Source organism: Leucoraja erinacea, chromosome 15, assembly GCF_028641065.1.
Source record: "Leucoraja erinacea ecotype New England chromosome 15, Leri_hhj_1, whole genome shotgun sequence".
Lineage (NCBI taxonomy): Eukaryota > Metazoa > Chordata > Chondrichthyes > Rajiformes > Rajidae > Leucoraja > Leucoraja erinaceus.
This window is the reverse complement of record NC_073391.1, coordinates 2539471-2552472: the sequence shown is the minus strand read 5'-3', so window position 1 is coordinate 2552472 and position 13002 is coordinate 2539471. Positions and strand designations below refer to the sequence as shown.

Genomic DNA, 13002 nt, shown 5'->3' with positions numbered 1-13002 from the left:
GTCGGCCCACCTCCTGCCCAGCTGATTGGTAAGCATGATGCAAATGACATCACGAGCGAACGTAGCGCAAACTTAGGGCGAACTTCTCATGAACTCCGCTTCCGTTTGGTCGCGCCAAACGCACGCAATCGCATGCAAGTGGGACAGGCCCTTTAGGATTTGCACTCAATTGTTTAATATCATCTAAACCTCTTGTCTTCCAAATAAATTGACTGCAGCTTCACTAGTTTCTGTTCATGGCCAACGTTCCATAGTCTCGACAGCGTTCTTGTAAAGCTGCCCCCACACCCTGCCATCAGATCCTTCCTGTATTGTGATGACCATAGCTATATATGGTCTTCCAGTTGTGGCCAAACCAGTATTTATATAACTCCAGCACGACCTCCCAGCTCAATACCTCAGGATTCAGTGCAGACTGAATTATCGTCTCTGCTAAGGATGTGACTAAGATAAACAATATTTGGTGTTTTTATTGGGAATCAGAATTTATACTGGTGTTCTTGATCTCTCAATTAGTCAGTGTGGTCTCTATATTTCTGCACAAAGAAACATAGTTCTAGGTCACATTCTTGTTCGAAATGCAGTTATTTTCCATGAATGGAAATAAGATAATTGACACCAGGGCCATGATTTTCCACTGCTCTTTCCCCAGCTTGAGTAAGGCCTGTAACGTGACTACCTATTCACTGTAAGTGGTGGAGAGCACAGGGATCCGGGAGTCCAAGGACATCGTTCGTCGCAAGTGGTGCCGCATGTAGATAGGGTGGTGGAGAAGACTTTTGGTACATTGGCCTTCATCAGTCAGGGAGTTGAGTAATGAATGGAGTTACATTAGAGTTACAGTGCATTCAGAAAGTATTCAGACCCCTTCGCTTTTTCCACATTTTGTTAAGTTACAGCCTTATTCTAAAATGGATAAAATTCTTTTTTTTTAATCATAAATCTACACACACACATACCCCATAATAAAAAAGTGAAAACAGATGTTTTTGCAAAGTAATTAAAAGGATTTAACTGAAATATCACATTTACATACGTATTCAGACCCTTCGCTATGACACTCAAAATTGAGCTTCGGTGCATCCTGTTTCCATTGATTATCCTTGAGATGTTTCTACAACTTGGAGTCCACCTGTGGTAAATTAAATTAATTGTACATGATTTGGAAAGGCACACACCTGTCTATATAAGGTCCCGCAGTTGACAGTGCATGTCGGAGCAAACACCAAGCCATAAAGACGAAGGAATTGTCTGCTGACCTCCGAGACAGGATTGTGTCGAGACACAGATCAGGGGAAGAGTATAAAACAATTGCTGCAGCAGTGCAGGTTCCGGAGAGCACAGTGGCCTCCATCATTCTTATGGAAGAACTTTGGAACCACCAGGACTCTTCATAGAGCTGGCCGCCCGGCCAAACTGAGCAATCGGAGGAGAAGGGCCTTGGTCAGGGAGGTGACGAAGAACCCGATGGTCACTCTGACAGAGCTCCAGAGTTCCTCTGTGGAGATGGGAGAAACTTCCAAAAGGACAACTTTATATGCAATACTCCACCAATCAGGCCTTTATGGTAGAGTGGCCAGCCGGAAGCCACTCCTCAGTAAAAGGCACATGACAGCCCGCTTGGAGTTTGCCAAAAGGCACCTAAACAAGATTATCCGGTCTGATGAAACCAAGATTGAACTCTTTGGCCTGAATGCCAAGTATCTCGACTGGATGAAACCAGGCACCGCTCATCACCTGGTCAATACCACACCTACGCTGAAGCATGGTGGTTGGCAGTGGCAGGAACTGGGAGACTAGTCAGGATCGAGGGAAAGATGAACGGAGCAAAGTACAGAGAGATCCTTGATGAAAACCTGCTCCAGAGCGTTCAGGACCTCAGACTGGGTCGGAGGTTCACCTTCCAACAGGACAACAATCCTAAGCACACAGCCAAGACAACACAGGCGTGGCTTCATGACAAGTCTGTGAATGTCCTTGAGTGGGCCAGAGCCCGGACTTGAACCCGATCAAATATCTCTGGAGGGACCTGAAAATAGCTGTGCATCGACGCTCTCCATCCAACCTGACAGAGCTTGAGAGGATCTGCAGAGAAGAATGGGAGAAATTACCCAAATACAGGTGTGCCAAGCTTGTAGCGTCATACCCAAGAAGACTTGAGGCTGTAATCGCTGCCAAAGGTGCCTCAACAAAGTACTGAGTAAAGCCCCTGTCCCGCTGTATGAGGTAATTCACGAGTTCTTCTGGGTTTTCCCCTGATTCGAACTCGGAGAATGTCCGTAGCGGGTCCGTGGATATCCCGTAGCGGCTCGTAATGCTAATGGTAGGTACTCGGGAAACCGGGTAAATTCGTGACGTTTTTTCATCTCTGTAAAAAATGTCCACGAGTAAAGAAATACACGTGATGAAAAAAATTGTTACATTTTACTCGTAGTTGACCATTACGAGCCGCTACGAGACATCCACAAACTCCTACGGACCCGCTACGGACATTCTCCGAGTTCGAATCGGGGGAAAACTCGGGAGAACTCGTGAATTACCTCGTACAGTGGGACAGGGGCTTAAAGGGTCTGAATACTTATGTAAATGTGTTATTTCAGTAATTTCTTTTTCATTACTTTGAAAAAACTTCTAAACTGTTTTCATTTTTTTATCATGGGTATTGTGTGTAGATTGATGATTAAAAAAAATGAATTTAATACATTTTAGAATAAGGCTGTAACGTAACAAAATGTGGAAAAAGTGAAGGGGTCTGAATACTTTCTGAATGCGCTGTGCACAAGATGTGTTATTAAATATACCATTGTACAAGATACAATTATAACAGATGAATATGCCACTGCTGTCACAGACTTCATCAGCAAGTGTGGAGCTCACGGTATACAAAAGAAAGCAACATGTGTATTCCCCAAACGGAAACCATGGATGAACCGTGAGGTCCACACTCAGGTGAAGTCCAAATCTGTAGCCTTCAAGGCAAGCGATCTGAGTGGCACTGGAACTCTATCTACAACCGTTGCCGAGCCATTAACGATGACCAGAGGGAATTCTGGACAAAGCTAGAGTGGTGAGGCATTTACACGAATACCTGTTGACTGCGGCTAGGCCTGCACACTATAACGGGCTACAAAGCAATGGCAGATGAACTCAATGCATTCTATGTCTGCTTTTGTGTAAGTAAATAAGTTTATTGGCCAAGTATTCACATACAAGGAATTTGCCTTGGTGCTCCGCCCACAAGTAATAACATGACATACAGTGACAGTTACGAGCGACTCCGAAAACATTAAACATTAATAATAATAAAACATTAATGATAAAACACCATTGATCAAGCATGTGAACCAACAAAATACCAGATCAAAGGGAGGCTAAAGATTTTTGGCTGTTGAGTAGAGCAAGTACTTGTGGATAAAAACTGTTTATATCTGGCTGTGGCAGCTTTGACAGTCCGGAGTCGCCTTCCAGAGGGAAGCGATTCAAAGAGTTTGTGGCCAGGGTGAGAGGGGTCAGAGATGATCTTGCCCGCTCACTTCCTGGCCCTTGCAGTGGGCAGTTCATCAATGGAGGGAACGCTGCAGCCAATAACCTTTTCGGTAAACTGATCGAACAATTCGCTGCAGCCTCCAGGTGTGGTGCTTGGTGGCTGAGCCAAGCCAGATCATGATGGAGAAGGTGCGGACAGGTCAATGAAGGAACGTCACTCATTCCATCAGTCTCGCCTGCACCTGTACCAGCGGTTACAGTGACAGACATAAGATCAGCCTTCCTGAGAGTGAATCTGTGGAAGGCAACTGGCCCGAATGGAGTGTGTAGGAAGGAACTGCAGATGTTGGTTTAAACCGAAGAAAGATTAAATCAGCACAGTGGCTGCTCAGGTTGTACTGTCCTGAATGCTGTTTATACAGCTGAATCAGATTAGGTATTAGCTTTGACCAGTCGGTTGAAGATGAGTTTTTGAGTGCGTTAGTTAGTGCCCATGAAATTGATCTTGCTGACTAGGTAAGCTTCTGGCTAATGGTGACCACAGTATGTCAATAATGGGTGACACAATGAAAATTATGAGGTTGAAGGGTGGGAAGTACGGGAATGAATTTGGACAAGTTGCTCTCATGTCTTGAACTCAAAACCAATTGAATTATTTTAAGGTTTGATAATTATTCTCCAAGTGTACACTGCTGCTAATTACCACATATCAAGGTCCACAAACAATAAACAAAGATTATGAGTTTGTGCATTTGTTATGGTATTCATTGAAGTGGAACAATTGATATTGGTTTATTAATGTCATGTATACCACAAGCTTTGTGTTGTCCAGTCAAATTCTACAATTACGACTTCAACCAAGCCATCAAACCAAGGTTTGCAATGAGGTCATTTGGAGGATTGGTACTACCCCCTAGTTTATGGGGCAATGGTTTCGTAGTCAGATAATGGGGCAGCACAGTGGCGCAGCGGTAGAGTCGCTGCCTTACAGCACTGGAGACCCAGGTTCGATCCTGACCATGGGTGCTTGTCTGTACGGAGTTTGTACGTTCTCCCCGTGACCACGTGGGTTTTCTCCGGGTGCACCGGGTTCCTCCCACACTCCAACGAAGTACAGGTTTGTAGGTTAATTGGCTTGGTATAATTGTAAATTGTCCCTAGTACGTGTAGGATAGTGTTAATATGTGGGGATAGTCAGTCGGCACTGGACTCGATGGGCCGAAGGGCTTGTTTCTACGCTGTATCTCTAAACTAAACCAAAGGAAACTAAACAGTGTGGAAGAAGCTGTTCCCGAATCTCGTGGTGTGTGCTTTCAGGCTTTTGTACCTTCTACTCAATGGGAGAAAGGGGAAGATGAGTGGTTGCTTTCCTGGGGCACTGTGATGTGTAGATAGAGTTGATGGGTAGAAGCAGGTCTGTGGAAAGGATTGAGCTACATCCACAACTCTACATTTTCCTGCCGTCTTGGGCCGAGCAGTTGCCAAACAAAGTTATGATGGATCCCGATGGGATGGTTTGTGCCGTGCATCTGCTGAAGTTGGTCAGCGTTCTTGGAGACATGTTTCAATTGGTGAGAACATTAGGTGATCACATTCGAGAAGTCATTTTTGGATCTTCATATCCACCACTTCTAGGCATTTGTTTAATGATGCGTTTCTATACATACGGTAATCAATATTACAGTTAGTAATTGTTTCAATGGATGGCGCAGTTTAGGAATTCCGTGCTTTAATGAATGAAAACTTCTCTTTCAGGTGAGCTCCTGGGTTACATGGCTGATCCTTACTGCTGGCTCCATGGAAGAGAAGAGGGAAGTGTTCTCGTACTTGGTCCATGTGGCCAAGTGCTGCTGGAACATGGGGAATTACAACGCCGTGATGGAATTCTTGGCAGGCCTCAGGTATTGTGATTTATTACTTCACTGGAAGACGTTCAAAGTTTAGATTAGAATGCATTTTTCCATGTTAAGTACAATCTACTTTGATCATGATCTTTTTCTTTCGGCGCTCATTCAAGAATTACTTTGGATAAGTTAGGTCAAAACAGCTTTAGTTCCGCATGGATTGAAGGAAGAATCAAGCATTGATAGATATTGCAATAATTTTACATTAAAATAAACAGTTTGGGGTGATGGATTTCATTTCCAAACATGTTCACTACATTCAAGTGTTCCATATGTATAAGGAAGGAAGCTGTTCTACAGTTCTTACAGACCAAGTACAGGAATTTACTGAATATCTACTGTATCCATTGTTCAAGAAGTGGTCCCTCATACACTGGCCCGACCAAATATAGACTTTCGCAAAACACCTTCGCTCAGTCCTCCTGGACCTACCTGATCTCCCAGTTGCCAAACACTTTAATTCCCCTTACCATTCATACACAGATCTTTCTGTCCGAGACCTCCTCCTTTGTCAGAATGAGGTTAAACACAAATTGGAGAAACAGCATCTCATATTTCGCTTGGGCAGCTTACATCCCAGAGGTATGGAATTTTGATTTCTCTAAGTAAGTAAGTAAGTTTATTGGCCAAGTATTCACATACAAGGAATTTGCCTTGGTGCTCCGCCCACAAGTAACAACATGACCTACAGTGACAATTACGAATGACTCAGAAAACACTAAACATTAATAATGATTAATAATGATAAAACACCATTGATCAAGCATGTGAACCAACAAAATACTTCAGGGGTAACTTCAAGTCACCCCTGCATTCCCTCTCTCTCCATCCCTCTCCTACCCAAATCGCACCAGCTTCTCGTTCTTACCTAGCAAATAACTAACAATGGCCTATATCCTATATCATCATTACTTTTTTGTATATATTTTATTCTTTTTGTTCTATCTCTCTCTCTACATAACGGTCTATATTTCTTGTTTCCCTTTCCCCTGACTCTCAGTCTGAAGAAGGGTCTCGACCCGAAATGTTACCTTTTCCTTCTCTCCAGAGATGCTGCCTGTCCCGCTGAGTTACTCCAGCATTTTGCATCTATCCAGGAATTTCACCTCCATTTTAGGAATCGTATTATCAATCTAGAGGGTTCCAGCAATGTTGAAAATATGAAAAATAATGCTTAACATTATTTTCAAACATACCAATATGGGACATAATGCCTTGTATAGATGAACCCTGTGGCACAACTTTGTCTGAAGTTGAAGCTTCAAGGTTTGGATGTACATTGAACATGCAATTCCAATTTTGTACCAAAAATGAAGGCGTGTGTGAATTTTATTTGTGTACTGGTGACCTTGGTCTGTGGCTACACACCAAAACACATGATGCTGCACTGGTAGTCCACTGATTCTAATGGAAAATTTGTAAAGTTATGGAGTGATACAGTGTGGAAACAAGCCCTTCAGTCCAACTTGCCCACACCGGCCAACATGTCCCAGCTACACTAGTCCCACCTGCTTACATTTGGTCCATATCCCTCCAAACCTGTCCTATCCATGTACCTGTCTAACTGTTTCTTAAACGTTGGGATAGTCCCATCCACAACTATCTCCTCTGGCAGCTTGTTCCATACACCCAGCACAATAATGTGTGAAAAAGTTATCCTTCAGATTCCTATTAAAGCATTTCCCCATTGCCTATGTATTCTGGTCCTCGATTCATCTACACTGGGCAAGAGACTCTGTGTATCTACCCAATCTATTCCACTCACGATTTTATACACCTCTATAAGATAACCCCTCATCTTTCTGCGCTCCAAGGAATAGAGACCCAGCATACTCAACCTCTCCCTATAGCTCAGATCCTCGAGTCCTGGCAACATCCTCATATATCTTCTCTGTGCCCTTTCCAGCTTGACAACATCTTTCCTATAACATGGTGCCCAGAACTGAACACAATACTCATTAATAGTAAATATGGCCTCACCAACATCTTATACAACTGCAACATGACCTCCCAACTTCTATACTCAAGTGGGCAGAGGTTAAGGGTGTCATGAGTGTGAAATTGTCCACAGCAATTTTCCAGTCTGATGACACTGTCCTGGGGACTGGAGTTTCCTAATTCCAACTTTTGAAGATTTTAATGACAATATCATCTTGCACATATTGTTCATCCAATTCAGTGTAATTATAGACCCTCGTGCAGGTCATCCATTTGCAATCTCGTTGTATCCGTAGCCCAGGTAGAAAGGTAGGACCTCCTTGTCAGTAACCTCCCACTCAGGCAGATGTCACTGTGTAGATCAGAGTTATCCAAGAGCTTTTTTTTCTTAAGTGTGAATAAGTTTAAGTTTATTGGCCAAGTATGTCCACATACAAGGAATTTGCCTTGGTGCTCCACTCGCAAGTAACAACACCGACACACAGTAAACAATTACGAATGATACATAAAACATTAAGAATAAAACATTATAGTTTAAACATGTGAATTAAATAAAATTCCAGAGCAAAAGGAGGCTACAGATTTTTGGTTATTGAGTAGACTGTTTTTATGTCTGGCTGTGGCAGCTTTGACAGTCCGGAGTCGCCTTCCAGAGGGAAGTGATTCAAATAATCTGTGACCAAGGTGAGAGGGGTCAGAGATGATCTTACCCGCTCGTTTCCTGGCCCTTGCAGTGTACAGTTCGTCGATGGAGAGAAGGTTGCAGCCAACAACCTTCTCAACTGATCGGACGATCCGTAGAATAAATAAAATACAGGGTATGTGTAGGGAGGAACTGGGAAGGCTGGATTGAATCAAAGATAGACACAAAATGCTGGAGTAACTCAGCGGGACAGGTAGCATCTCAAGAGTGAAGGAATAGGTGACATTTCAAGTCGAGAACCTTCTTTGGACTGAGGATCAGGGGAGAGGGAGATGACAGATATGGAAGGGTTAGGTGTGAAAATGATAGATCAAAGCAGATATCACTAGTTTCCCTCTCCCCGGAATCGCAGTCTGAAGAATGTCACCCATTCCTATCCAGAGATGCTGCCTGTCCCACTGAGTTACTCCAACATTTTGACGCAAAGTATGTATATTGATTGTTAATTTCACTGTGCCATGAACTATTATTACCAGCCAGTGAAGCTTGTGGCAATGTGTTTCCAAACAAATAGATATTCTGGCTTTTATATTTTATATTCACCAGCATATTAGGGTGCATCATCAAAGAAATATGGTTTCAACATCACTTCATATGGTTCTCCATATCATATGATCAGTTCACCTTGATTGGTAAGGGGATCAAAGGTTACAGGGAGAAGGCAGGAGAATGGAGTTAGAGGGGGAAAATAGACCAGCCATGCCGGGACACAGCTCACAGAGGGTGTGAGCTATAGGAAGAGGTTGAGTAGGCTGGGTCTCTATTCCATGAAGCGCAGGAGGATGAGAGGAGATCTTATAGAGGTATATAAAATCATAAGAGGAATAGATCAGGTAGATGCACAGAGTCTTTTACCCAGAGCAGGGAAATTGAGGACCAGAGGCCACAGGTTAAAGGTGAAGGGGAAACGATTTAATAGGGATCCAAGGGGTAATCCTTTTCACACAAAGGGTGGTGGGTGTATGGAACAAGCTGCCAGAGGAGGTAGTTGAGGCTGGGACTATCCCATTGTTTAAGAAACAGCTGGACAAGTACATGGACAGGACGGGTTTGGAGGGATATGGACCAAGTGCAGGCAAGTGGGACTAGTGTAGCTGGGACATTGTTGGCCGGTGTGGGCGAGTTGGGCCGAAGGGCCTGTTTCAACACTATATTACTCTATGACTCTATGACCCAATGGCAGAGCAGACTCGATGGGCCAAATGGCTCCTATATCTTATGGTCATATTTAATTTAGAGAAACAGCGTGGAAACAGGCCCTTCGGCCCACCAAGTCCGCAACGACCATCGATCCCCGCATATTAACACAACCCTATACACACAATTAACCGACAAACCTGTACAGCTCTGGTGTGTGGGAGAAAACCGAAGATCTCGGAGAAAACCCACACAGGTCACAGGGAGAACATGCAAACTCCATACAGACAGCGCCCGTGGTCAGGATCGAACCCGGGTCTGCAAGCGCTGTAATGCAGCAACTCTACCGCTGTGCCACCGTGCCGCCCCTTTGTATTGTATTGTCGTTGGTTATTTGTTGCAGGTCCAGGAAGGTTTTGAAGATGTGGCAGTTCATGGACCAGTCTGACATTGAAACGATGAGAAGTCTCAAAGATGCGATGGCACAACATGAATCATCGGCTGAGTACCGGAGAGTGGTGAGCCGGGCTCTGCATATCCCCGGCTGCAAAGTGGTCCCCTTTTGCGGGGTCTTTCTGAAGGAGTTGTGTGATGCCCTGGACGGGGCAGCCACGTTGATGAAATTCCACTCGCGCTGCGATTCTCAGGAGGACACCTTTGAGGTAAGAATTCTGCACACATAATGAAACTAAATAATGCATTCAAGGTGACGACAGATGGCACAATGGGCTAAGTGTTCGGCTGGCGACCGGAAGGTAGCCGGTTCGAATCCCGCTTGGAGTGCATACTGTCGTTGTGTCCTTGGGGCAAGACACTTCACCCACCTTTGCCTGTGTGTAAATGTAATGTAATTATGTGAAGCACTTTGGGGTCAATGCAAGTTGACTAAAAATGTGCTGTATAAATAAGATTATTATTATTATTCAGTTCATGCCACGTGAGCATTTCCCTTCAAGATTCTGACAGCAACGTAAAGTGCAGTTACAAATTCCTCCCACTTTTACTAGTTCACAATGCTTATTTTATATGTCTATCGTGAAATCCTTAAGAGATGATAACTTCACATTGCAAGCAAAACGTCTCAAGTCAAGTCAAGTCACTTTTATTTATATAGCACATTTAAATAACAACTCTTGTTGGCCAAAGTGCTTTACATTGGTTCATAGATTGGCTTAAGGTACACAACATACAACAACACAAAAAGGAAAACCTTTTGCTTTCTAATTTTAAAAAAAAACTTATATAAGGACTTTTAAACTTATGGACATCCTTGTGATTGAGGCAGTGCAGCGTAGGTTCACAAGATTGATCCCTGGGATGGCGGGACTGTCATATGAGGAAAGATTGAAAAGACTAGGCTTGTATTTACTGGAGTTTAGAAGGATGAGGGGCTATCTTATAGAAACATATAGAATTATAAAATGACTGGACAAACTTGATGCAGGAAAAAATGTTCCCAATGTTGGGCGAGTCCAGAACCAGGGGCCACAGTCTTAGAATAAAGGGGAGGCCATTTAAGACTGAGGTGAGAAAACTTTTTCACCCAGTGAGATGTGAATTTGTGGAATTCCCTGCCACAGAGGGCAGTGGAGGCCAAGTCACTGGATGGATTTAAGAGAGAGTTCGATAGAGCTCTAGGGGCTAGTGGAGTCAAGGGATATGGGGAGAAGGCAGGCACGGGTTATTGATTGGGGACGATCAGCCATGATCACAATGAATGGCTCAAAGGGCCGAATGGCCTCCTCCTGCTATTTTCTATGTTTCTATGCTATCAACAAAAGCAGCATTTCTCAGTTCATTCAAGGCGGGTGGGGGAGGGGAGGGGGTGTAATCATTCATGCTTGCTTCTTGGCACAATCTGAGCTTTTTGGAAATCTCAAGCATTTTATTACTTACCAGAGACATTTGTGGTTTAGCAGATATAATGCTTCTGGGAGGAAAGGAAAGGAGCCATGATTGAGATGGCAGATATAATTTTATTTACTCTATCTTTTTTGTCCTTGTGCGTAATAATGAACTATCGTATGTAGGAAGGAACTGCAGATGCTGGTTTACACCGAAGACGCACACAAAATGCTGGAGTAACCCAACGGGACAGGCAGCATCTCTGGAGAGAAGGAATGGGTGACTTTTCGGGTCGAGACCCTTCTTCCGACTGAGAGTCAGGGGAGTGGGAGACTCGAGATATGAAAGGGTAAGGTGTGATAATGACAGACTGGAGTATGGTCTCGACCCGAAACATCACCCATTCCTTCTATCCAGAGATGATGCCTGTCCCGCTGAGTTAAGGGCATGTCCCACTGTACAAATGAATTCAAGATTCTCCCGAGTTTTCCCCTGATTTGAACTCGGAGAATGTCCGTAGGAGTTCGTGGTTGTTCCATAGCGGCTCGTAATGCTAACGGTAGGTACTCGGGAAATCCGGTAAACTCGTGACGTTTTTTCGACACTGTGAAAAATGTCCACGAGTAAAAAAAATACTCGTAATGAAAAACATTGTTACTTTTTATTTGTATGAGCTGCTACGAGACATCCACGAACTCCTACGGACCCGCTACGGACATTCTCCGAGTTCGAATCAGGGGAAAACTCTGGAGACCTCTTGAATTACCTCGTACAGTGGGACAGGCCCATTACTCCAGCATTTTGTGTCCATCATGAACAATCAGTCTGATCCATGTAGGTGGTTACATTCTTCTCATGTTTTATCTAGATCTTTCAGTGGAAAGAGTTTAAAGTGAATCTTAAACGAAGACATTATGAAGCATGGAATATAAAGTAACAGTTTATAGGCAGCAGCTACTTAGATTTCTCCAAATATATGGAAGGCTTCCACAAGGTTCAGACTTCAAGCCGTGCTGATGCCGAGATTACTCAGTCAATTTGAAGTCTTTTCTGGCATACAGATCTTCTAAAATGCAATTTCCAGCTTTATGGTTTGTTGGTGGTTGGTCTTGGTGGCAGCTGCTCATTGTGGGATTATACGCTTGTTCCTAGTTTATTGCAGACTACAGTGGCCAGGAACACTTTTTGCAGCGAATTGGAAAAGACGGACTGAATAATTCGGAGAAGGAGTCCACAGTGAATAACATTCTGCAGACCATTCGAAGCTGTAACCGGAGCCTGGAGTGTGATGAAGGAGAGGAAAGTGGTGGCGATGGCTGCACTTTAAGGAAGAACTCATTCAGAGACAGAAGCAAATATCAGTAAGTATTGGATTCAATTCCTGGCAGTATTTATTTTATTTTTTTTTTAACCATTTGGGATGTATGGAATACTCCTGCAGATACTATTCACTGAGATAACTAAATCCAGCAATAATTAATCCAGCTAAGAACAGGCTAAAAGTTTGATGTTGTTTTGTTTACTTTAGAGATACCATGTGGAAACAGGCCCTTCGGCCCAACGGGTCCACACTGACCAGCGTTTCCCGCACATTAACACCATCCTACGCAAATTGGGGCGATTTACACTTACAATTTACAATCACCCTCCAAACCTGTACGTTTGTATGTAAATGTCAGTCTGGTTGGGGGGGGAGTTCCCCCCGCCACGGGTACCATGTAATCCCGTGCTACCTGCTCCATGGTCGGACTAAACCGTCTCCCCCACCTGGTTTGCCAGGTGCGGAGGGCTGTGGACCCCCAGCAGGACCAAAAACAAGACGTGTCAAAGGGCGGATGAGCTCCTAGCGAGCCAACGGCCATCCACACTTCAGTAAAAGTTGCAATCACTGCCGTACACAGCATTGTAAAGGGCCTGTCCCACTTACGCGATTTATTCGGCGACTTGCCGGCACTAGTCATAGTCGCAGCAGGTCACCGAAAATTTACA

General features: G+C 44.0%; 1 protein-coding gene across 4 annotated transcripts in view; it reads left to right on the top strand.

Moving 5' to 3' along the window:
- plce1 (phospholipase C, epsilon 1) overlaps window positions 1–13002 on the top strand; it is a 503016-nt gene that overhangs the window by 338873 nt on the left and 151141 nt on the right. For all 4 annotated transcript variants that reach the window (XM_055646596.1, XM_055646594.1, XM_055646593.1 and 1 more), the window contains exons 5-7: window positions 5242–5387; window positions 9572–9830; window positions 12166–12374. In XM_055646596.1, coding sequence (XP_055502571.1) covers window positions 5242–5387; window positions 9572–9830; window positions 12166–12374 — 614 coding nt within the window. The remainder of the gene's footprint in view (window positions 1–5241; window positions 5388–9571; window positions 9831–12165; window positions 12375–13002) is intronic.